Source organism: Clupea harengus, chromosome 5 (genome assembly GCF_900700415.2).
Source record: "Clupea harengus chromosome 5, Ch_v2.0.2, whole genome shotgun sequence".
NCBI lineage: Eukaryota > Metazoa > Chordata > Actinopteri > Clupeiformes > Clupeidae > Clupea > Clupea harengus.
The window spans coordinates 23,522,829-23,548,339 of record NC_045156.1 but is presented as its reverse complement, the minus strand read 5'-3'; the positions used below and the strand labels follow the sequence as shown (position 1 = coordinate 23,548,339).

The 25,511-nt window shown below is 43.4% G+C and overlaps 2 protein-coding genes across 4 annotated transcripts; both read left to right on the top strand.

Moving 5' to 3' along the window:
- The first annotated feature begins 146 nt into the window (after window positions 1-146).
- si:ch211-117k10.3 (Krueppel-like factor 15) lies at window positions 147-6,325 on the top strand. Its single transcript, XM_012822687.3, has 3 exons — window positions 147-354; window positions 1,145-2,177; window positions 2,739-6,325. The coding sequence occupies exons 2-3, from the start codon at window positions 1,213-1,215 to the stop codon at window positions 2,905-2,907; spliced, it is 1,134 nt and encodes a 377-aa protein (XP_012678141.1). The 5' UTR covers window positions 147-354; window positions 1,145-1,212; the 3' UTR covers window positions 2,908-6,325.
- Window positions 6,326-7,181: 856 nt separating this feature from the next.
- On the top strand, window positions 7,182-24,889 carry elk4 (ETS transcription factor ELK4). 3 transcript variants are annotated; one of them, XM_031568210.2, is made up of 7 exons: window positions 7,182-7,968; window positions 9,486-9,530; window positions 10,377-10,592; window positions 14,765-15,490; window positions 16,213-16,383; window positions 20,048-20,167; window positions 20,553-24,889. In XM_031568210.2, the coding sequence occupies exons 2-7, from the start codon at window positions 9,489-9,491 to the stop codon at window positions 20,649-20,651; spliced, it is 1,374 nt and encodes a 457-aa protein (XP_031424070.1). In that variant the 5' UTR covers window positions 7,182-7,968; window positions 9,486-9,488; the 3' UTR covers window positions 20,652-24,889. The 3 variants fall into 3 exon arrangements, with proteins under 3 accessions (XP_031424070.1, XP_012678013.2, XP_031424071.1); XM_012822559.3 differs by lacking the exon at window positions 9,486-9,530; XM_031568211.2 differs by lacking the exon at window positions 7,182-7,968 and having other exon boundaries at window positions 7,981-9,530.
- The last annotated feature ends 622 nt before the right edge of the window (window positions 24,890-25,511 follow it).

Here is a 25,511-nt window from a genome sequence, read left to right as displayed (position 1 = left end):
TGGCATATGTGGATATGTGAAATATGTTACAAACGTTAGTGTCAATCGTGGCGTTGTTGTCAAAATGTTTAAACTCATCTATATTTCCTGAGAGCAAACGTTGATCAGAGGGTTGAACCAATAATATGTCTTGTTTTAGGGCGAGCCTCCGCCCGTCCAGCCAATAGGAAGGGCGGAATAGGATCCGTGCCTACAAGTGTATTGCAATGCGTGTCATGTGATGGGCCTGTGAAGAATGCCAACATGGAACCGTGGCAAGGACGATGTTTTTACCAGGCATAACACGAGGGAAACCTTCGAGACCGTGGATCCTATTATACGCCTTGAAGAGAAACACCTACATTTTTAGTAGAGGTAAAAAAAGATCAGTTTTTGGTGTATGCGCATATTTCTTTCGTGGTGGTTGTTGATGGGGATCGCTCAGAACGTGGAATAGAATTTCGTTGACCCTGTTACGGGAACTTGAGACCAGTTAATATCTAAAGGAGTCGCAAACGTGGTCATGCACATGGCCATGCGACACATGCATATGTAGTATGTATCGCTTGGGCTTTAACATTTATTGCGAGCTAGCTGGTTTCTTCGCACCTAGTGAGTTGAGTTCCTTGACATGCATTGACGTGAAACGGCCAGTAGTTTAGGTTTAACGCTGTCCGTTGTTGACCGTGTGCTATAATTTTGCAATTGTATAGAAGACAGGTAAAATACGCTTTTAAATCGGCATCATATATATATATATCAATATATCATGTGTCTTTGAATCCTCTGTTACAAATGTAACGTTAACGCCACCCGTATAGACTCGCTGGTTACATGTGTCATTAGCCTATAGGGTAACTAAATGACACCCAAATCACAAAGGTTAGATTCTTCTGTGTTTAAACAAATTGGGCAACGTATAGTTGCTTGTATGTTCTATGAAAACTACAAACAAAAGTCCCATATGGCTTTGCAAGCCTATGAGGTCATGTAGGCCTTAAATTCAGTGGGATCATTGTTATAATTTGATGTGCTTTTTTTTCTTCTAAATTCTTTGCCCAAGTATAAACATGGTAATACGGAAACCATTTTAGAGTGTACTTATGGCTTTTAATGATACATGAATGCCCAATAGATAATTCATCTCGCATGTGATTTCTTTTAGAGCTGACGAGGATTATTTTCTTCCTGGAGTGCTTTACCATCTTTTCCCCTTGGTTGGGACTTTGACAAATGGTCTCAGTAAGTGATAAAGTGGTGACCAGTGACAGTGACTCACTAAGGGATGGTTCCCTCGCCACCGTTCCAATTAACAGTGTGGAAGGGAGCAAGAGCAGCAATGCCAGCAGCGTGGCCCTCTGCTCCAGTCCCAAGACCCCTGGGGAGAATGGGGTCCTTCTCAGCTGCAGCCCAGGGGAGCAGCAGGAGTACAGAGGGGCCCACACCTCTACGCTCCATCTCTACCTAAGCTCCTGTAGTGTGGGCCGAGAGGACAAGCCGCCAGACTTTGGCCAGCGGCTGACAGATGGCTTTGCGCCCACACTGGAAGACATCGAGGAGTTCCTGCGCGAGAAGATGGAGCAGGTGAAGGAGGGACTTCTGGGAGCAGCCGACAGTCAGAGCAAGGAGGAGGACGAGGAGGAGGAGGAGGAGGAGGAGGAGGAGGAAATGGAGGATCCCGAGGCTAGCCCTGTTCGTCCCTCTGCCTCTGCTGATTCACTGTCTCCGAGCCCACCTGCAGACCAGACGGTGCCCCCAGTCCCTGCCTCGCCCTCAGCTCCTGTGCTGGTTGGCTCCCCCGTGCTCCTCCAGCTGCAGCCGCTGGCCCCCAGCCCCGCCGGCCTGCGTGTGGCCCACCTGCTGGTGGGTGTCCAGAATGCCCAGAACTTTATGGTGCTGTCACCCCAACAAGGGCCCACATCCACCCTGTTCCCTTTCCCGGGCGGGCCAGATCAGAAGTATGTGAAGATCGCCCCCTTGCCCCTGACTGTGCGGGCAGTGGGAGTGGCAGGGGCCAACCTGGTGAAAGCCATTCCTCCCCGACCCCCCAGGCCCGCCTCAGAGATGTTACGCGTGCACAAGTGCTCGCACCCTGGCTGTGAGAAGATGTACACAAAGAGCAGCCACTTGAAGGCCCACTTTCGCAGGCACACGGGAGAGAAGCCCTATCAGTGCAGCTGGCCTGACTGTGGTTGGAGGTACCCATGCTATGCTTACATTATACATTATTAATAGGCCTGTTCTAAATTAAATTTTGTGCAATGTGTGTATAGGGGAAGTAAAAAAATACACAAAAGGCCTCAAGCCTGAAAACAATTATTTAAATCTGAAGGCACAATAAAATGTATAGCCTACATCTTGTTTCTGTTTATACCAGTTTTGGGTTTATGTCTACACCTTTTTCAGGCCATAGCATAACAACAAACATGTATGGAATGAATAGAACAGTTTGAGAACATTCTTTACACTTCTCCTTTCATTATTATTATTATTATTATTATTATTATTGTAGGTCTAGAAGTATTTCATGAGAACACATACTACAATATTTTATCTTTAAAACTCAAGATGGGTCCAGAGTAGCTCTCTGTAGTCAATGCCTTGAATTAGGATTAGCTGTGTATTAATTACTACAGCTACTATTACTACTAAAGCCTATTACTACTACAAATAGTAATGCCACTAATAATAAACATGTCATAATATGTACTAATAAGTGGATCTCTCTGTCATCCTCTCTTCACCTCCCCTGCCCATAGGTTCTCTCGTTCCGACGAGCTGTCGCGCCACAGACGCTCCCATTCCGGGGTCAAGCCATATGGCTGCACCTTCTGCGACAAGAAGTTTGCCCGCAGTGACCACCTGTCCAAACACACCAAGGTGCACCGCAGCCCTCGGCCCGGGCGTCTGGTGCGGGCCAGCTTCTGAGTGGTCTCTCGGGTCTGGACTGAGTTTCAGGCCACTCTGCAGGCCTTGCTGGGATTGCCTTGGTGCTCCTCTGAAAGGAAGCCCAGCAAAATGTCAACAACAATAACGAAATGACAGTAACAATATATCTCCAAGGTGCTCTTGTATGTAAAGAAGCAGGAAAAAAGTCTGCATCCCCCTTCCTCTTATTTGTAGAGGTACACCAGATGTTTTAGCTTGTTTTGTTTTGCAGTGCTTCAGCCAGCTAACTTGAACCCGCTCAGGGATGTGATGTTTCTTTTTTTAAGCTCGGAGCAGGTTTGTGAGTTACTCTTGGCAGAGGCATTTGCAGACATCAGCGGCATGTCCCTCAGTCTGTCTCTTCATCTGCTAAAACTATCTATAACGACCCTTAAAAACAACATTGGCTCTTTCATTTCCGCTTTAAGCACAATCAGTAGGAAAGAGTAGAATGTTAATTTATAGAACACTAATCAGTCCGCAATTATTTTAAACAGTTTTAGTGAATTGGTTTAGCGCTGAAGGCACTAACCTTAAAATGATGGACTGATGGTATAGCTGGTTTTATGGTGCTCTGTTGAAGGCTGGCTTTGTAGAGACTCAAATCTGTTTGCCAATTCCAAGCTCCATGCACTGTGAGATGGCATAATACTTAGCGACTCGATCGATAGTTAATTGCCTTGAAAAAACAAGGCAACATGCCGTGTCGATGCTTGTCTACCAGATTTTAGCTTAAGACCACCAGAATTAGTTAGAAGGTGGGTGAAGAACTCAATAAATTGTATCATTGATTGCACTAAAACAGAAATGCAGTAGAGTACCTTGTTTTTTTAAGGTAAAGCAACAAAGGTGGCTTTTACAAAAATGATCATCTCAACATTGCTCCAGTCTTCAAAACCATGTGACCTCTACTACTCATAAATAAGTAAAAATGGGTTTAGTTTCACAAATAAGCTCTTGTGTGACCGTCGGGTACGGTTGTTCAAATCAAAACTTGGACTTATGCACTAGTACACTCACCTTCTTAACATGCAATCCCAAGGAGTATATTCTCCTCCGCAAGAACGTGTCCTCTTCATAGTGCCCATTCATAGTGAAAAAGTGCTCTTCAGCAGCTGTTGCCCGAGTGTCCTTAACCTCTTTATTGTCTTTGTTTTATGCGGTTTCCATGTCCAAACAAACCCCCAGGTCCACCTAAAGGTATTTCTTTGTACTGTAAACTTTCTGTCCTGTCCGTATGCCTTCTTACCCTTGAAATCACCACCCTGGAAAAGGCCATAACACTCTCTCTTTCTCATGTGGGATGGTTTTGGTAACGATGATGAACTTCATCATCTAAGAGTCCCACTCAAGTACTGTATGAATTATAAGCTATTTTTCTTTATTGTTAGATAATATCAGTGTATGCTTGTTGCATATGCGCCATTATGTTCTTTTATTGTATTCGTACTTTTTAGTTTAGTCGATGTTAACGTCCATAGTTTCTGGTAGGCTGATAAAGACAGCTTCATTATGTACACTGATTCTTGGTCTGGCAGCTGATCGTTTCATGTCGATATGAAGCTATTTGGCAACATTTTTATCTGATTAAGCTATGTAACGGGAAACCAGAAAATGTCAAGGTTTTTTTTCTTTGCCTTGATGAATCATGGTTTTGTTCCCGGAGTGGTGGATGTCCTTGCTGGGACTCGTTGAGGGAAACTGTTGTTAATCACTGCAACCTGAAAAGTGCACTTAGCTGATGGCAGGAAGGTGCGTTAAATGTTGCATCTTCATAATCTCCACTCGGTCTATGAACAAGGTCTGCGTGATGGAGACGGAACCATGTTTGATGTATGGGGGCTCCTGGTGTCAAAGTGTACAACTGGACTGATATAGGAATAGCACTTTTACCCTATCTTAAAAGGTTCTTCTGGATCGTTCATCACTATATGTTTGGGAAGCAATGACAAGAAGTATTCATGCGTTTACTCTACGATACTAATCCAAATGCCGAATGCAATCCCTCAGAACCTGTTTTTCTTTTCTTTGCCTTACCAGGATTGTGATGCTGCCCAGTTTAACTGTACTCATTAACAAAGCCATCAGATGTAGCCACTCTACTGTAGAGATGGTGAAAAACAGTATAGGTTCTATTTTTGAACAATGCTATTTTCCTATGTATGATAAATAAAAAATGGAAAAAACACTTGCATTGGAAAGTGATTTTTTATTTTTTTTACATTTTGGGGTTGAAACTGGTATGTGGTGGAGTATGAGACGCCGATACAATGAAGCTAGAAACCACATTTCACCGATGAATGCAACAATCCCTAGCTTGTTGTACCTGTTGCATAACTTAGAGAAAACGCAACTCGTTCGCCTGCTCCCTCAGTTGCCTTTCTGACATTTTCTGAGAACCAGCTCTTGACATGTAATGAAAATGTCTTCCAAGGACTGAGGCTGACAGACCTGCCTTGGTTCTTTTGTTGGTGAAGGAGGGTAAGAGATGTATAGGTGTGCAAGGAGTTCAAGGCTCAGTGTTACAAAAAGAAACCATTATGATTTTGTTGTTACACACTCCCTCTTTTGGGGCGTGAATTATTCATAGGATCACAGCTCAAGTGTCCTAAGAGTGCCAGAAAATAGAATAGAATGCAGTGGGTTTGAGAGAGGAGAATGCCAGTTTGTTTCGGACTGAATAAGTTGCTGCCGAGCAGAAATATGTGGGAGTGTTCTGTGTGATGTTGGCTGCAGGGAGCAAAGGCACTGTAAGAGCCTAGCATGCTTGTCGGACTGGAATGTCTGGCTTTTTGTGCCAAACTGCTCTCTGTATGTTTCATTTCACAGTGAGCTGGAAAAGGTGTGGCCACCGCTCCCTACGCTGACCTAACATCAACCCCCACCACAGCACTAAAAATACGTGTGCACAGCCCGTCTGAAACAGGTTAAAATGCATCCAGTCATCCCAGGGCAGAGGTACGATACATCCTAGATCTGGAGAGCAGAGACAGGGGGTCTCTTCTTCCTCTTTTCCCAACAGCACTTCAGGACGCCAGTCTCCCTATGGAACCTCGGGCCCTCCCTCCTCCCAGTGGGTTACAGCTGGGAAAATGGGTCACAGAAAAGCCTTCAGGACTGAGGCGACATTTGCTTTTTTATCGCTGTTCTTTGTCTTTTTTTTTATCACCCGAGAGCCTCGACAGCTCCCCGGTCTGTCTGAACTCAGCAATTTACTGGTGCTAGAGAACAACTTCAGGGCACCAAACCAGAGTCTATCTGAAGCCAGGGACTAGGGCCCTCATGTAGTCTGATTACTGGTTTTAAAAGTTGAGGTTTCCTTCTATGTATACACACTCAATACACACTCACTCATTACATCACTAGAAACAGTATAATTCACTCAAGACAATGCATCCTACAAGGCAATACACATCCACATTTAAGAACCAAGGATATGAATTTACCGTGAATGGACAGCAGCATGATGGTGAACCTCCTTATTTAGTTATTTGTTCTCTATCCTGTCTTATCTGTCAAGAACATCTTCATTTTCTGGAGATTAACTGTTCACATTAACCACATTAACTGTCAGCAGGTGAGCTGCAGACAAAAGTATTCTGTTGTTCTCCAGAACAGTGAATGACAAACAGAGTTGTGCATCCATAACTAGCTTTATACAATCTAAACAGTCACAAATGAACAGTGTATACATAACATGAAGAAAGTGAATATGAATTCCAAATTCGTCCAAAGAAAGTGAAATGACAGGGTCTTTCACTGGTTAACTACTGTATGAATGTATGAATACTGCTAAATGACTAAATGTATGAAGTAAGGGTTGGTCAGAGCAGGTGAACCGTTTACACATAATGAACCATACATTCCGATGTAATCAATGGGTTGTGTGTAAACCATGTCTATGCTGCCACACGCCCCCTGGTGGTGCTGAGTTGAGGGATCTATTTACATACTTCAAAGGACATGTTCATTTTGAAAGGTCAGAGGTAATGCAATTTCTGCAACAAAAGGCCAATAGCACATAGGTGAGGCCACGGAGGTTGGGTGAAGATCTTCCATATTTCATGTATTTCCCCCTGCTTTCTCTCAAGTGACCTCAGCCCAGGGCTTCAGAGCCAGTCACCCCTGATGGCATTGGGTGAATACCGGACTAGTGAAAGTACTTCAAGCACAACGGCCTATATTTACCTTCAATGTATTACCAGATAGTTAGAAGAGAAAAAGATAGAAAAAAATGAATAATTTACAATTATTTGACAGCTCTCTCAATCCCATAACTATTCGAAAGTGGATGTTTGGAACAATGAATCTAAACTGTAAGAAAAAGAGAACTACACTACACGTGTAGGCTAAACAACGGGTTATAATTTGATCACAGCCCCCTAATGTCAAGATATGCCTACAAAATGTGTCTCCAATAATAGTCTATTGTCAAAATGTTCAAAATAAAAGGATAAGAATGAGACAACTACCTAGAGATGAAATAGAGACCAAAATGTAAATCGCAATCACACAAACCAAACTGTTAATCAACTATAATCCCACCCATGCAATGACCAAGCAAGCCGCAGAGTTAATCCCCCACGCACCACAGTTGTCTATCGCAGGTTTCCATTAGCAACGCGGACATCTCGGTGACAACGAGGTGTAATTTTTCAAATTAGCCCAGGAATCAGAAGAAATATTCATAACCACACGTAAACCGCAGCTCTGGCTCGCGTTGCGCGGCTCACGCCCAGCCCCCGTCTCCAACCTGCAGACGAAACGCGCCTTCAAATGACCACGGAGGGAGCTAAAAGCATATTTATGAAAATACTAGCAAACAAAAAAGGAAGTGATCTCAGCAGTCTCATAATTTCCTGTTCTGAGAGATTTGTTCCTGTTAACAATTGCTAAGGACTTCAAACATTTTTTTGTGGATGTGTTTACTCAACAAACTTGTCTGCTGTCTTCACGGCAAACGCTAATGCAAATCTGCAGATCAGGAAATAAAAATGTAGCCATCTTAGTAAAAAATACTTTGGAATCAACACTTTGGAATCAACAACATCGGCAAGTAAGGTAAGTCAGGCTCCGCGAAGACGGGCAACTGAATTTCACGAGTCTGCCCACCGGGGCGATTTTGTTGTCAAATTGCACCGCAGCTAGCTAGCAAGCAGTGTTTCTACAAGATGACACTAGCCAGGGCTAGCTGTTTAGCCATATCATTTGCCTTGCAGTGCTATATATTCTGGTCATTTAGCCGGCTATCTAGTTCTATTAACAACTTCCTCACAGTTGAATAGATAGTTAGCCATATAGCCCATAGTTGTTATATTGAATTTTACAGCTTGTTAGTTAACAAGCTAGCTAGCTAAATTAAGTTAGATCGGTTTTAGGTATCTTTAGCTAGCGCAACCGTATTGGTAACGTGCATAACATTTGCATAATGTTCATTTGTCGCACGTAAGTTATTAGAAATTAAGTATTTCTAATTTATGACGGGTAATACTCCCATTGCCTGTTTGACTGCATGAGGAACAGTTGTAGATCACTGTAAGTAACCACCTTTGCGGTTACAGATGTAACATTACATTATCAGACGACAAGGCGTTATCCCCAGACTAGTCTCAGATTAAGGGGTCTTCATCTGCAAATCTCTTGAAAACTATTCTGCTAATGCAATGACACATTTCGTTTTAGCAGCAGATAGTCCATCTTGTACATGAATGTTATGTTTTGTCAGTGTGTGGGAGGCGTGTTGCTTTGGTGTTCTGCTCCCGCTTGGGCAAAGATGAGTCAGAGCAGATTTTGCGTTAATTTAAGGTGTTTACACACAGCATCTGCAAGCATCCATTCCACGCAGCCTGGGTAAATACTGAACAAGCTCACATGCTTTCTTAATTAGAAAAAAAGTATGAACATCCATATAACAAAAGAGAGCTTCACAAAGCTGCTTTTTAATTCAAAGCTATTGCCTTGCAAGTTGACAGCCTATTTTTACTCGTATAGTTATAAGGACTATCCCATTCTCTGCTTTATAGATGTGCTGTTTACCAGTCTAAGATGTCCATGAAGTATCTTTCTGGGGTTCTCTTCATGTAGAACGTTCCACATTTGGAGCTTTGACGATTCAGAAGTCGTTATATGGTGCACCTCTCCATATTTTCCCTACAGCCAGGAACATTTTGATCAATGATTCTGCTATGTAACTGCCATGCAGCTTACCATGGGTACACTTTTATAAAAGTGTCCAGAACCTCATAGGTATCTGTCCTTACAGCACGAAAATGCCAGAGCTTATCCGCAAAGACCCAGTATGGCTGTAGGTCCTCATTCCAATCAAGCAGGACTGTAGCCTATTTTATGTTTCTTATTAATCATGTAATCGCTGTCCTCATATAACTAGCCATATTACATCCCTGCCGCAGAACAGCCACATTAGGCTTTACTTGAAGCCCGCTAATGAGGAGTTTTTTGTCTGCCAGGTTTGTAATTGGCTGTGGAGAACCATATCCAACCATTTGTCTAAAACGATTAGTTTAGTCACTAAATAAAATAATTGAAGTGTTACCTATGATTACCTCTTTTTCTTCAAGATTATGTATGAAGACATGGAGCAGCCAGAGGGGTTCTGTGTCAGGGTGAGTCGGCCTGTAGATAGACCTAGTCCTCTCAGAAACATGGAGCCACACATTTGGGCACGAGGTTCACTAGAGTCTACTGCTAACCAGGCAGCCTTTGTTATTAGATAGTTATTAAAACTATTGATGTGATCTGGGGTGGCTGGACTCAGTAGCAATTACTGACAGACAGATGTGAAGATACAGTGGCTGCCTGGTGTATATTTGTATACAGGAAACAAGACTGAATATAGATCAGGTTTCAGAGGACCCCCATCGCCCGTTTCTGATGTTCTCAGAAGGAAGCTCTTTGTGAGATTGTGGTCTAACGCTTTGTTTCGTCAACTGCTTTGACCTGTGTTCTTTGTTATGCAGGTTCAGCTCATAGCCTTTGTAGTCTGGAACTTAAAGACAGAATACCCACAAACTTTTGCGATTGGTGTTTAAAGTCACATGTGGGCTACATCATTAATCTTTCTCAGGCATGGATATTGAGTGGAAAACCCCGTGTTGAACATACTGCTGTGTGTTTTAAAGGAGCATAGAAGTTTACTGAGCATTAAGCATCATGCGTCAGTTTCTCCCTGTACATTCTACAATGCCTGGCTGTACCTTGTAGTATGAGTAGCTATTGGCCTTTTATGTGTCACAAAGGATGAAAAGTTCTGTGCTTGTTTCATTTTTATGCATGTACTTCTTAACATGATTGCTGTAGAGCAGAGAGGGCAACACTCATGACATACCTTCAATGTTTAGGCTACTTTGTAACAGTGCACCTTTCTGCCTCGACCCAATCTAAAGTTAAGTGTGTGTGTGTGTGTGTGTGTGTGTGTGTGTGTGTGTGTGTGTGTGTGTGTGTGTGTACAGCTGGATGCCATGGACAGCTCGGTCACTCTGTGGCAGTTCCTGCTGCAGCTTCTCCTGGACCGGAGTCAGGAGCAGCTCATCTGCTGGACCAACCAGGAGGGCGAGTTCAAGCTGCTGCAGGCCGAAGAGGTGGCCAAGCTTTGGGGCGCTCGCAAGAACAAGCCCAACATGAACTATGACAAACTGAGCCGGGCCCTGCGCTACTACTATGAGAAGGTACCTTGCACTCTTCCAAACATGGCTAGGAGAAAAACACTTAACACAAAGGCTTTGACAATGGTGTGTCAAGCTGCAATTGCTTAGTGTATTGGAAGGATGGGGGGAAATCATTTTGTATCATTATTGTGATATTTTGACAAGTATTTAAATAGGTGTTATGGAGTTTTTGTGAAAATCTACCAACAAACGACTAACATTTAGTAGACTTCGCTTGCAAACATCAACAACACCACAGCTGGCATTATGAGCTAGCTAGCCTGCTAACCAATGTATCGCCGCATTATATTTAGGGGCATTGTGATAAAAGCTGTTCTAACGCTATAGCAGGGTTTCATGCTCGGACCAAAAAACTGCATAGCCTAGCCATAGTGAATAGCCTAGTTGGCTAGTAGGACTGTAGCGAAGGGAGAGCAGGGTCACCCTACCCGGACTCGAACCCAGGTCTACAGGGTACCAAACATGCTCTCTGACCGCCACACCAAAGAGCCCGGCTCAATGGCATGGCAGCCAGAGAGCATATTCAACCGTAGGGACGATCACATCGTCACACTGCCCTCACCTTCGGGAAGCGCACCCATGCGCTTCATGTACACAGACATCCCTCACGCATACACCAATCATGCTTCTCCCATCCAGAGCACCCCACACACACACAAGTGCTTCACAAGTGCTTGCCTCCTCTTCACATGACCATGAAGAATAAAAAAATGAGGATGTTATAAAAATCTAGCTATATGCAATACACCTTCCCGTATAGGTGCGATATGTGATCTATGTTGTCAAGAAGTCTTTCTACATCATACATGATAGTGTCAGACTGAAGGAGCCACAGACAGTTAATGTACCAGTTTACCTGTGCATCATTTTATATCATTAATCGCATCACTATGCATCATTAGTCTTGGTCATAATTTTTTTATGGACTTGTTTAGATATTTCAAGGCATTGTGTGGATTTGTGAGGTGATCTTAATCTCTGTTATATAATTCCATCCATCGCCATTAATTAACCTTAATCAGCAGCAGTTAGTAGAAATGATAGGTTTGATTAGGTTTGATTACCTCATCCAGACCAAAGTCCATAACCTGTTGCTGTGTTAAAATAATCAGGTATAACATCAGTATAACATAGTCATGATAATGGAATGGCAATGAGGGTGAGGGGAGGAAAGCTAGTGGCAACTGGTGGATGGAGTGTCACATGAAGAAAAGCCATATGATTTATTCCATATGTCCTAATGTCATGAATCAAGTATCACAATCATGACTACACAGTGAAGACCTTATATAATTGTAGTGTTTTTGTTTACTGATGCACCTATGAAAATTGCACATATTAGATTAATCTAAAATACGAGGAGTTTTTTGAGGCTATGTCCTGTTTTCTGATATGTTATGGTCAGAAGTCACTTATAAGTCACTTATAAAAAGGCACAACACATCAGTAGCATGTATTTATACCATCCATCTTCCTACATTAACAAACAATATGCAGGGTTTTAGCCTTTTTATGTTCTGCTTTTTAGGCTGCTAGGTTTTATAACATCCTCCCATTCATGTTGATAGTGTATACTGCGATAGTAGCTTACCATGCCCAGATATCTCATCAGCTCCCTTTTCGTCATTGGAGGAGGAAAACTGTCAATGGCAAGCACTTTGGCCCTCACAGGCCGAACCTGCCCATGACCTACTACTTTGCCTAAATAAACCACAGTGGCAACATTAGCCACACATTTGGCTAAATTCATAGTGATCTTGGCTTTGACCAGTTTTGTTTTGTTTGGTTTGCTGAGGAGAGGAGGGAGTTCCATTTCATCTGGCAGCAAAGTTGTTTGCTGTTGGACAACCTGTTGTGCATGCTACAGTTGGCAGGATGCAGGTGGCATGCACAACAGGTTGTCCAACAGCAAACAACTTCGCAAAAATTCTACATGGGTCCCCCCACCAAGTTCCGATAACTTTGCTGAACCAGGTCATTTACAGTGCACTTATTTACACATCCACCGTTCTCTTGGCATTTAGTAGAAAAGATAAGTCATGTACCAACTTCCGGACTAGATCCTGGATGAGTCCCCATATGGTACGCACGCTTGGCTAGGAGCATGGCAAGAAGAAGGGGAGGCCACACGCAGATGGCAATTAATAAGTACATTTATTAAAGAATGAGTAAAGAATGTCAAGAGTGTCAGTATAGTGGAAGAAGAAGCACCAGTCAGTGTCTAGGGGTGTCAGCAAAACGGAAAACTAAGACCAAATGATGTCAGACAGGAAGGGAAAGCCAGCCATAGTGGGAAGCCTCTTATCCCTCCTGCCACTCAGGAGGAATTCCACCACACCTGTGCACCAATGCACCTGCTGCAGAGAGAGGGAGTGAGAGCACAGGCACCCAAGATGGGCGGGCCATGGAAGGTCAGACCGGGCCGTAATAGCAGAAATTGGAAAAGAAGTCAGAGTCGATAACACATTTACCTTGCTAAGATGGCAGCAGAGACTCTCAGCATATAAAATGTATATGCCATAAATATAGCTATATGTATAAAAAAAATCATATGGGAGAAATAAATTGCAATGTATCGCAGAATTACATTGCAAAACCTGATGTTTTATAACCAAATATCAGCATACCCACCCCTACTACACCCTTCCCTTCCATGCTCCTGAAGCAACGTTTCTGGCTGGAACCGTGTATGGCTCAGTCCCGAGCCACTTTGTTTTGCTTTTATATAAACAGGACTATGAACACCGGAGTTTAGGTGAGCGCACACACTGAACAGACTGCTAGACTAGGAAGGAGCAATTTGCTAAATTTGACAAATCATTGTTTATCATTGACAACTATGCTGTTGTTTGCAGAGCAAGTCTGTAAACTGCCTCTTTAAGATCAATGCCTCATTTATACACCCTTACTCTTGCCTCAGACACTGTGTCGTCTCTGCCTGTGCTGGTGGATCGCCCCTGTGTGAGCGGCTAGTGTGGTGGAGGCAGGGTGGGGCAGTGTCACTGTGGGTTACTCTCTCCCCCTCACATTCCTCAGAGCTGCTGGAAGCCGCCGCCGCATGGCAGTAATTGCAGGTTGTTTAGCCGTAGAGGCAGCCTACGGTACAGGGAGGGATGTCTGAGCCCCTGGGTGGAGGCCGGGATCGGAGGACGCTTTTTGACTCCATAGAGAGCTGTGGGCTCAGTTATTTCTGCCCTTTATAACACAGAATTCATTTGGGATGAATGCCAGTGTCAGATGTCAGGATGCACTGTCTATTCCAATTTTTGCTGTCATGTACTGTAGGACTGACTGTAGCAGGTCAGGTAGACCCACAAGGAGTTGGAATTGGCAAAAGAAGGACCAGTTGGGATTGCTAGCTGGCAGAAAAGTGCTGCATTGAAAAATCCAGCCTCCTACTCCTTCTGGTAATACAATTATACCTTTCAGGTAAAGACCACAGCTGAATTGTGTCCTTTTCAAATGATTATCTATTTGAAAAGATTTTTGTCAACATTATGAGCCACTTTTTGAATTAATCCGCAAAGATTGGGGGCAACAGTTGATTTTCAGACCTTTGCCACAACAGTGCTATTGTGACACAGTTGCCAAATGCAGCTTCAGCTAAGCCACTTGTTTTCACCCACATTAGAATATTTAGCAGTGAGGCCTCCAGATGTGGACGTGGAAAGCAGGCGGGCTTTCATGCCATCTGTTGACAACAAAGAAACATGGCCAAGAAATGTGTCATGCACATCATTCCTCCATCCCCACCGTACACAAATTGTCACTGCATTGATGACATGTCCTGTCACTTATGTGCAAAAGCCACTTGCCAGTCAGTGCGTGGTTCACAATCTCTCAAGGAAATGTAGATAAGAGTTTTTTTTTTTTAGAGCTCTATATAGAATAATTATAGATTTTTGTCAGATCTAGACAGTAATCACTCGACTGAGGCATCACTTGTCTGCCCTTGATAGTTTTGGCATCCTTGTGGTTGTCAGTGTAATTGGATGAGATGGGCGATTTGAGAGCAACAGTAAAACCTGCACTTGCAGCCGCATTTAGCTGATGTGTGAAGAGAGACTGGAGAGACATGACATCTGGTAATGTGTTATCCCACGTAATGACTGCTGCTAAATCAAGCCCTTCCTCTCGCTTCCTTCCTCCCACATTTGTCTTCCCCCTGATAGAACATCATCAAGAAAGTGAATGGGCAGAAGTTTGTGTACCGCTTCGTCTCCTACCCAGACATCCTGAAGGGGGAGCCGATGAGCCGGGCTGAAGGGGCAGGAGAAGGGGGCTTGGGCGGGGCTTTGCCTGTGACGGACAGGAGCTCTAGCTGCCAGCTGAAGGAGAATGAGAACAACAGCGTAGGTCTGGAGAGGTGTGGAGGGCTTGGAATAGGCGGCCAGGGTAAATCTACCGGCCGGAATGACTACATCCACTCAGGCCTGTACACCACCTTCACATTGACCTCTCTGCAGTCTGGCACACAGCTCTTTAAGTCCATTAAGATGGAGAACCCTGGCGAGAAGCTGGCTGAGAAAAAAGGTACCCCGGAGCTTCATCCACAACAACCACAGCAGCAGCAGCAGCAGCAGCAGCAGCAGCAGTCATCCTCTCCGTCCGTCATTCGGTTTGGGACTATCCCAGCCAGTCGGTCATCTGCCGACAAGCCCATACCGTCCCCGTTGGCATCTCCCCTCCAAGCTCCGCCACCGGCAGCCGGCTACACAGAAATGACCAGCAGCCAGTTAGCTCTGTCTCAAACCAGCTCGTTTGAGGAGACCATGAGCACCCACTCCCAAGTGTTCCACCTGGTAGGGCTCCAGTCCCGCTCGCCCTCGCCCAACACCCTACAGGACTCCACCCAGGAACTGGTGATCGACAGTGACATTGAGTCCATCTCCTCCCAGGTAAGCCGAGCCCCGTCACTGTCACGAAGTCCAGTACTGTGTGGATGTCCTGTTTTACAGTGCAGGTAGTGTGATGATCGGATGATCAGCTAGATTTGGTACTGTTGGAACATCAGTAATATTGATGCTTGAGACAAACTAGAGGAAAGGGTAGTCAAATTATCATTATATAATATAAGATAAGAGATACGGAGCATAAGCTGTTTTGCAAGTGTGACAGTTGACATTTTACAGAGAAGTCTACTGTGAAATACATGGGGGGTGGGGGGTATTCAATCACTGAACTGAACTGAACTACATTGTACACCCCCCCAAAATGACACTTTGACTGGGATGTGTCTTTAAACATAAGAAAAGTTGATGCCTGCCAAACTGTGGTTTATGACACAGTATATCCTATGGACACAGACCTTTGAGTAACATTTCAAACTTTATTTTCAAATTCACATCATGTCAATGTATTCCAACCAAAGGCACAGTTCTCATTATGGCATTGAGAACAACTGTAGGGAAGATCATATTGTCATCACTATCATATTTGTTACTGCTGAGCCTGTCAAGATTAACGATGTATGGACAACCACACATCAGCCCAGCATATGAGGTTTATACAAACCTGTTCAAACTAGCAAATAATGCTCCCAAACCGTAACCCTTAAACAAGCAGTTTCAGCAAATGTGTAAGCAGATACTAATAACTGACCTCCTCATCTCCTGCACAGGGGCAGTCCATCGTGCAGCTCTCCCCAGCCGGCAGCCAGAGCGGTAAGGCCCGCAAGCCCAAAGGCCTGGAGCTGATGCCCACGCTGGTGGTGACCAGCTCGGACCTGAGCCCCATGGGTCTGTCAAGCCCCTCGCTGCCCACAGCCTCGCTCACGCCAGCCTTTCTGCAGGTGAGACCAGACACGCTTGCCTCCTTACACCGGCACAAAACACCTCTAGTGTGGTCTCTGTACGTGGAAAGGGCACGTGATGGAAGGAAGCTTACTGTGTATGTGTACTCTTTGTCTTCAACTCTGACATCAGATGTATAGAGAGTTAGGCAGCTGTCTTTAGTGTTTCAGTCAGATAGACTCTCAAAAACATGACAGAAATGTTGCATCCAGGACAGCAGGTGGCAGCGCTGCTGCATTCTCAAGAGCTCCACAAAGACACATTTGCCATGAGAAAGTACTTCATAGTACGCAACTGTCTACTACATAGTTTACAGATTACACAATCAAGCTCATATGGTTGCTTATGTACAGTACCAGTGTACCAGTACCAGTACCAGTGACACACCTTCTCATTCAATAGTTTTCTTTATTTTAATTTATTTTCTACATTGTAGATTAATATTGAAGACATCCAAACTATGAAGGAACACATATGAAATGATGTGGTTAACAAAAAAATGCTCAACAAACCAGAATATGTTTTATATTTTAGATTCTTCAAAGTAGCCACCTTTTGCTTTGACGAAAGCATTGCACACTCTTGGCATTCTTTCAATCAGTTTCATGAGGTAGTCACCTGGAATGGTTTTCCAACAGTCTTAAAGGAGTTCCCAGAGGTACTGAGCACTTGTTGGCTGCTTTGCCTTCACTCTGCGGTCCAACTTCATCCCAGACCATTTAATTGGGTTTAGGTTGGGTGATTGTGGAGGCCAGGTCATCTGACGCAGCACTCCCATCACTCTCCTTCTTGGTCAAATAGCCATTACATATCCTGGAGGTGTGTTTGGGGTCATTGTCCTGTTGAAATACAAATGCTGGTCCCACTAAGCGCAAACAAGATAGGATGGCATGTCGCTGCAGAATTGCTGTGAATGCAGAATGCAGAATGCAGTGTCACCAGTAAAGCACCCCCACACCATCACACCTCCTCCTCCATGCTTCACGGTGGGAACCACACATGTAGAAACCATCCGCTCACCTTTTTCTGCGTCTTACAAAGACACGGCGGGTGGAACCAGAAATCGCAAATTTGGACTCATCAGACCAAAGTACAGATTTCCACTGGTTTAATGTCCATTCCTTGTGTTTCTTGGCCCAAGCAAGTCTCTTCTTCTTGTTCTTCATCCTCAGTAATGGCTTTTTTGCAGCAATTTGACCATGAAGGCCTCATTCACGCAGTCTTTTCTGAACAGTTGATGTTGAGATGTGTCTGCTACTTGAACTCTGCGAAGCATTTATGTGGGCTCTAATCTGAGGTGCTGTTAATATGCGGTTTCGGAGGCTGGTAACTCTAATGAACTTATCCTCGGCAGCAGAGGTAACTCTTGGTCTTCCTGTCCTTGGGCGGTCCTCATGAGAGCCAGTTTCATCATAGCGTTTGATAGTTTTCGCCACTGCACTTGAGGATACATTCAAAGTTCTTGAAATCTTCCAGATTGACTGACCTTCCTGTCTTAAAGTAATGATGGACTGTTGTTTCTCTTTACTTAGTTGAGTGGTTCTTGCCATAATATGGATTAGAACTGTAGTTGAATAGGCCTATTCACTGTATAGAACTGTGCACCAACCCTGCCTCTGCACAACACAACTGATGGTCTCAAACACAAACTCAAACACACTCAGACGTGAGCGTTGCAATGCGTTGATCCAACGGATGGCGGAGGAGGAGTCTGGCGCATGGGGTTGTGTTGATAACAGAGACGTTACAGTGAGATTGACAGGTCAACAAACCAATCACGCCACTAGCAAGCTGTTTACCTTCTGAGTAGTAGCATGCTAACATTAGATAGGGGGGGCAGACACCTTGCGAATCCTATCAGACGTATTTTTCAGTTACAATAAAGGAGTTTTTACATTGTACATTGTACATTTACATCTCGGTAAATAAAAAAAATAATCTAAGCAAAAAAAAGTCAAACAAACAACTTTTAGGTACAAATACGACCATCTACGGAGTTTTGTCCACCATCTTTTTTTTTTAGCTTCCCGCTTTTCAGACATGAGCATAAAGGCGATCTGATTGGCTAGCGCCTGTGCTGTCAGTTATGCATGAAAGGCAATTTGATTGGCTGACGCATGCATTGCCTCTCGAAAAGTTGAACATTTTTCAACTGTTGCCGCAAGCTATGCATGAAACGCAACGGAACCCAACAGAGCCAAAATTCAGTTCGGCAAAGGATGACGTCACCCCATTCAAAGTGAATGGGGATGCGTCAACCTTGCCAGATTAACGCATTCCAACGGCTACGTGTGAGTCCAGTGTAAGAGGGCAAGAAATTCCACAAATTAACTCTTGACAAGGCACACCTGTTAATTAAAAAACATTCCAGGTGACTACCTCGTAAAGCTGCTTGAAAGAATGCCAAGAGTGTGCAAAGCTGACATCAAAGCAAAAGGTGGCTACTTTGAAGAATCTAAAATCTAAACATATTCTGGTTGGTTTAACATTTTTTTTGTTTACCACATAATTCCAAATGTGTTCTTTCATAGTTTTGATGTCTTCAATATTAATCTGCAATGTAGAACAAAATTACAATAAAGAAAAACCATTGAATGAGAAGGTGTGTCCAAACTTTTGACTGGTACTGTATAATTGAGCACAAGAATAATGTTATAAAGTCACAATCATCCTCATATTCACTAAACAGGTCTCAAAACCGCAGAACGTAACTCCCAGGTACTGCTTCTCACCATATAAGTGTGGAGCCGCCACAACCACAAACAATTTTCTTACATTTTTCCTCAGAGCAACATGTTTTCAACAAACTGTTCAGTCTATTGTCGCCAGAAATGTAATCATCCAAGATAACACACTTTTTTCTTGGAATGGCAAATATGTTGTTAGTGCATTGCCTCTGCGGTGGTGATATTACACACCAGTATGCGGTGTGCCTAGTTCTTAATACGCTTAAAAGCAACACAACACTGCACAAGAAATGGTGTACAGCTGTTATGTATAAAAGAATCTCAGTTGTCTACAAGGAACAGTGTGGTGCTACGGCTAGAAACGGAACGGCATATAGTTCTACAGAAACCTTTCTTTGCCCTGGAGGTGTCCTATCCAGCCTGGATCCAGCCAGATGTTTGCTTAGGCCGAGTTCCGTGAGTCACTGTGATGAGATTTAGCAGCAAGTCTCATTATTGCATTATACCATTAGTGCCACACAATGGACTCATTTCACGGAAATAATACAATCACTTCAGTGACACAGGATATGACCTCATCTGATTTTAGCATGGGATTGGCAATCCTACTGGTTTGACCTCCAGCGTTTTTCTTTTTTTTTTCTTGTTCTTCAAGTCACAGATTTCATTCACATTTATTCATTCAACAGACTCAAAATGCTTTCATGCAAAGTAAATGACAGTATTGTAAGATGATCACAGTAATGTTATAAATGATCTCTAACCAGTCAGTGGAGTCAACCATCAACCAGACCTTTACTTTGGCACATCGGCTATGGGATTTTCTTTCCTTGGCCCATTACACAGCGGACTTGCCAAACACAATTTTAAAGAAGACCTGTTTTGTTAATGTCAATGTCAATTTGAGTCTGTTGATCAGGGTTGACAGGTCCCAGGTCAGCGGTGTTTAGTGACATTGAGGTTTTTCTTTTGTCAGACTCCCACACTGCTGCTGACCCCGAGTCCTCTGCTGTCCAACGTCCACTTCTGGAGCACGCTCAGTCCAGTTGCCCCTCTCAGCCCTGCCCGTCGGCATGGCGCTCACACGCTGTTTCAGGTCTGTTACACACACACACACACACACACACACACACACACACACACACACACACACACACACACACACACACAAACACACAGTGCTGACAAGTTACACACAGTTCATTGCAGTTAACAACAATCGTTCACACACACACACACACACACACACACACACACACACACACACACACACACACACACACAGTGCTGACAAGTTACACACAGGAGTTCATTGCAGTCAACAACAATCGTACACACACACACACACACACACACACACACACACACACACACACACACACACACACACACACACACACACACAGTCATTCATGTACCACAACATGGCACAGCACAATCAAAGTATGGCTCAGCATAACAGCATTGTGTTTGTGTTGCAGTTCCCCTCCGTGATCAACACGCAGTTTACCATACCAGTACACAGCCTTGATGGCATCACCACACCTGGAACACTCTCCCCGGACCCCCCAAAGACATAAGCTCTGCTCTGCTCTGCTCTGACCTGACCCTGCCCTCGTCCCCCACGCCACTCTCCACCACCCTGGCCTCTTTACTCTTCTGCTTTTTTTCAACGTCCAAAACTGTCGCAGTCTTGTCAACCAAAATCAGGGGCCTGCGTCTGCTAACAGCATTTGTTGTTTATCTGGTTTTAAGATGGAACTCGAAAACAGAATTTGTTTCCATCGTTGGAATGTGCTTGCTGAAGATGGGGCGGGGAGGACGGTGGCCTGTTGTTTTTCCGTTCTCTTAGAAACGCTTGTCTCCATCGCAAGCGATCGCCAGGCTCCGCCCTCAGGAAAAGCTCAGACGCACGAGCAGAAAGGGAGCCTGGCCAGTGGTGAAGCTGCTGCATCACGTGACCATGGAAAAAAAACACACCAATCAGGCCTCTCTGTCATCTGACCAATGGCAATGCCTCATGTGGGTGACATAAGGATTGTCCTTTTAAACTTTTATTGGTGTTTTGTTGAACTTCAAGTGTCCTTGATGGATGTGGCTGGGCTGAACTTCTCCTTGCAATTAATAATTGTTATATATATTTTTTTTTGAAGGATATTTGATATCCTATTTTTTATGTGTGTCCTAGGTATGTGCTCTGACTCAACCTGACCACTTTTGATGCCCTTTTAACCTTAAAAATGTTTTTAGAGAGTTTGCCCAGTGGTGACCTCATAATCTAAACCCTGACCTAATTGTGACCTTCTTGTACTTGCACCTTTCCCCAAAATAACCTGAGCCACTCAATGTTGCGACAGTAATTTGAGTCTCGCCACAAATTTGCCTGTAGAAGATTGCGTTTCCCACTGTTATACAGGAGCCCATAGAAAAGGCAACTTGGATAGACAATCCTGTGTGAAAAAGTCCAAGCAAATTGAACTGCCTTCAATGATCTCTGGGTTTAAGAACCCCACTAAGCCTCTATTACGGTTCTCATTTTGGAGGTTTAATATGGCTTAAACAAGAAGTGGAAGTCTGGAATCATTCACACTGAAGCAGCTGGGCATTGACAGCACAGAATTGTATGAACGTAACATGTTGCCCATCGTTCGGTATTCCTGGAAAGGTATTTCTAAGTGTAGAGGCACGTCCCTGAGAAGGCTGACCATAGGCAGAAATGCACCTTTGCTGGTTTCTGACATTTCTAGAAACCAGTTTGAGTGCACACTTTCTCAGCACATTGTCTTCTCTGAAGGGGACTAGTTGGACAAAAAAAAAAGCAATAATAATCCCCTTGATATCTCCATGACATTTTCGATGTATTCCAGTGCTAGTCTGGATTTAACCCCTAAACTAAGAACAGATGTTTGCAGATGTTAAGATAGATGAAATGCATGCTTAAAGTCAGTGCAGCAACTGCACTGTAGTGCACTGCCTTTGGCCTAGACTGAGCTTGCCTGCTAATCTGGCCCCTCCCATAGAAAAAATCAGCAGGTTATTCAAACACTTCAACAACAAGGTTGTTTCAGGTATAAGCCGCTGAGGAGTAATGTAGAAAGAGTCTTGTTTCGTAAAACTGCAGCTTAGTAAACACTAGACGTGTGCTCTGCATCCTGGTCATTGTTGCCAACGCATCTCATTGGTCCTCAGTGGACATCAGCAGCTTTCGTGTTTCGCAGTTTTGATGTAGATCGTCATCAGTTATAGACTAAAGGACCTCAACCGTAGGCCTGCTTCTCTTTCCTCTTGGCACTGCAGATTGTATTTACACTTTGTCTCGCAATCTCAATCACCTCTGTACACTTGCCACAAAAAGTGCAATCCCCTACCTCTATCCATAGGTTTTACCCTTGAGTCAGACTGAAGGAGAAAGCCATGCTTCGAAGACAAACTACACCAGCACTTAATGCCCACTTGTAACTGGAAGTCGTGTTTTCGTGTTGCACTTATCTAATCTTTTTGGGAAACTTTTGATCTTGTATGTATTTGCGTAATTACGTATTTTACTTGTGTCCAAGTCTATCCCTAAGTGACTTAACCCCCCCCCCCCAACCCCTTTTCCCCCTGTTCTTTCAGTGGCATGAGGACAGATGACTTCTCATAAACAGGCCACTAGTGTTTCATTCATGAGTGAGCGGGAGCCAGTTGAGAGCCATCTAGATTAGCAATCTAACTCCACAGTATCAGGCTGTATCACACTCATCTCTAGAATATCAAGATGGGTTTATGTGCAGTTTTCTTAGTTTTTTTTCCCCCCACATCAGAATAATTAGATCTCACTCACACTCCCTCAGAACCTCAGAAAGAAATATCTCAGGTAATATGGTGCATGGTCATCATGTCCTCTGACCAGATCTAGTGTGTCAGGTTCAATGACCAGTTTTAGGATCGTTTCTCCTCTCTTGGATACAAGTCAGGCTCTAAAGTGATGTTTTTGTTTTGCTCTTTTTAAGCCATACTCAGTTGACCTCTGGATATACAAGTCAGAAATCCACAGTCTACTCTGCAGAGAATTCTGCTCTATAGCATTTGAAACACAACGTTGGAATGGAGAGGCCATGTGCACATGGTGCCTTATTTAGTTGGATGGATGTATTTGCCAAACGAGGTGGGGCTGTTGGCCGCATCCCCTCCGCTTGCAGGGTCCTCATCAGCATGATTCAATTGCTTCTCTGGAACAACAATTTCTAATTTACTCTCACTCCTCCGTAGGCAGGATATCATGTTGAGATGTCCAGCCGATGAATGATTTAAAAACATGTTTTTACACAGGGTTTCTTTACTGGTCTATACCGTGCGTGGTCCCAGGATAGCAGATTGTATGTGGTGTAGATTCATTTTTTTAATTTGGAAAAAAGTATGAGCAAAAATGGACATGGGGATATACAATTACACATGCTTTGTTAGGTTTCTAATGTTAAAACCTACAACAGTGCCCTCCTGTGACCTATAACATTGTTTCCTCTCTATGGAGTCTAGGACTTCACTTGTGTTTCGTTCCGTTCTGTACTTGTCTCTTTTCACCCTGTGTGTGCCACTGTCGCGGCTGGCGCGCGGAAGGCTCTCATCGGCTTCCCGTGCCTACTGTGCCCACTGCCACTGATGTAAAGTATGCGGTGGGCCACTCGCTCACAAAATAGCAAACACCGAGTATAACAACTGTTTTTATTCCTTCTCATTGTTCTGTATATTTTCTGCGAGTTCTCCGTTCCTCTGTCTCCTTGTGGGTGTTGTGCTATTGTTTTCCCAAGATAGATTGAAATGATAATTTCCATTGTTTGGTTTGTTTTTGAGGCTAGTTTTGTTGTTTGTTTGTTTTCCTTGTCAAATCTGACCAGTCAGTGGACTTATTCTTTGTACCACTGAAGGTTTGAACGTAGCAGCCTAACTGAACCAAGCTAATCTGTTGTACAGTATTTTAACCTTGTTTGATGCTAATGTACTTGACAGTATTGGCACTTAAAAAGGCTTATGTGTTCTACTAAAAGGTGACCTAATACTCCTTATTTTAACCCCAGGGGATATTTTCAGTTAAATAGAACTTAAGTCTAGTCCTGAACCGCAGTGGTTTTAAATTGTAAGTCTTCATTCGAGGCCCAGCTCCATCCAGGGATAGAAATTAACTCTTCTCTGAGAATAGGAAGTTTTATCATTGTATCATTATCTTTTGGAAAGATATTTTAATACATCCCACTTTGATAAAAAGCAAGTCTATGCACAAAGTACTTTATACCGCACATCTCGCGAGAGGATTCCTAAAAAGTTAAAGAAATCCCTACCGACTTTTACAAATCAAGCTCACTGTCTATTTTCTCACTTAACCTAGATTTCTATGCTAGTGACATAGTATGAGAGGCATATGCTATATTTTATGTACTACAGTTTTGATAAAATACAAATAGCTAACAGCCATCCAATTTTAAATTGTAATCCTTGAGAAAGGATAACGTTTGGAACAGCAGCAAGTAGATGTCGTCCATAGGAATTAATAAATAATAATAAATTGATGCCTTTTCCTCTTGTGTATATACATTTTTTTTTTTTTAAAGTTTATATGGTACAGATATATCCCATCGCTTTGGAAGTCATCATCCCTTGCAAATGTATTTTGTCAAAGAAAGAACAATTATTTTCCTGTTGTTGAACTCAAATGTTTAAATGCAAAATGTTTACAAGCTTAATGTTAATTGGAGTGTTCTTTGTACTGTACATAAAGCTGGAGTGGTAAATCTGTATGTTGGAATCAAACAGGAAATACATTAAATATGATCTTTGTCAACTGTGGCTGTGTGGCCTTTTGCAATAGTGTGAAGAAGGAATCCTTACGGAGGCAGTGCAATGGGTGAACATTCGACCTCTTGGATGACAAAAAGCTTAACATAAGATGCTTCATTTCTGATGACATACATTCATGTAAGCCTCATCATTTAGCACCCTGCTCAGGAATCACGTACTGGGGATGATTCCTGCAGCCACGACTGGAGCAGTTGCTAAAAAGAGGTAATAAAACTGGCACCCAAGATGGCTTCCTCTGTCTCCACAACAGATTGCTTTGTCCAGACTCTAGTCGAAGATCAAGGTACTTCTCTACTGTACTGTTACTTCTGTGCCGTCGTTTTAGATGAGGCATGTCTGTTTTGTACCAAGGTGCATTTGTAGTGTAAAAGAAGAATGCCATCAGGTTCATCAGTGAGATGGGATATTTCAGCAATGGATTTCTTTTTGTTCCCATGACTATGGACAAGTTAGAAGATTCATTCACATTGCTTAAAGTATTATGTAATCCTAAATGACCAATGTGATCACAAGGTTTTCCCCCAGTGTCTTACTCTGGTTACTAGTACTTGATTTAAAAAATCTGATTACATAATCTAGATTACATGTTAACATCTACCCCACAA

Coding starts and splice junctions, on each gene's coding strand:
- si:ch211-117k10.3 (XM_012822687.3), top strand. CDS start 1,213: ATGGTCTCAGTAAGTGATAAAGTGGTGACCAGTGACAGTGACTCACTA. Junction 2,178..2,738: donor TGGCCTGACTGTGGTTGGAG/GTACCCATGCTA, acceptor CCCTGCCCATAG/GTTCTCTCGTTCCGACGAGC.
- elk4 (XM_031568210.2), top strand. CDS start 9,489: ATGTATGAAGACATGGAGCAGCCAGAGGGGTTCTGTGTCAGG. Junction 10,593..14,764: donor TGCGCTACTACTATGAGAAG/GTACCTTGCACT, acceptor TCCCCCTGATAG/AACATCATCAAGAAAGTGAA. Junction 20,168..20,552: donor GCGCTCACACGCTGTTTCAG/GTCTGTTACACA, acceptor TTTGTGTTGCAG/TTCCCCTCCGTGATCAACAC.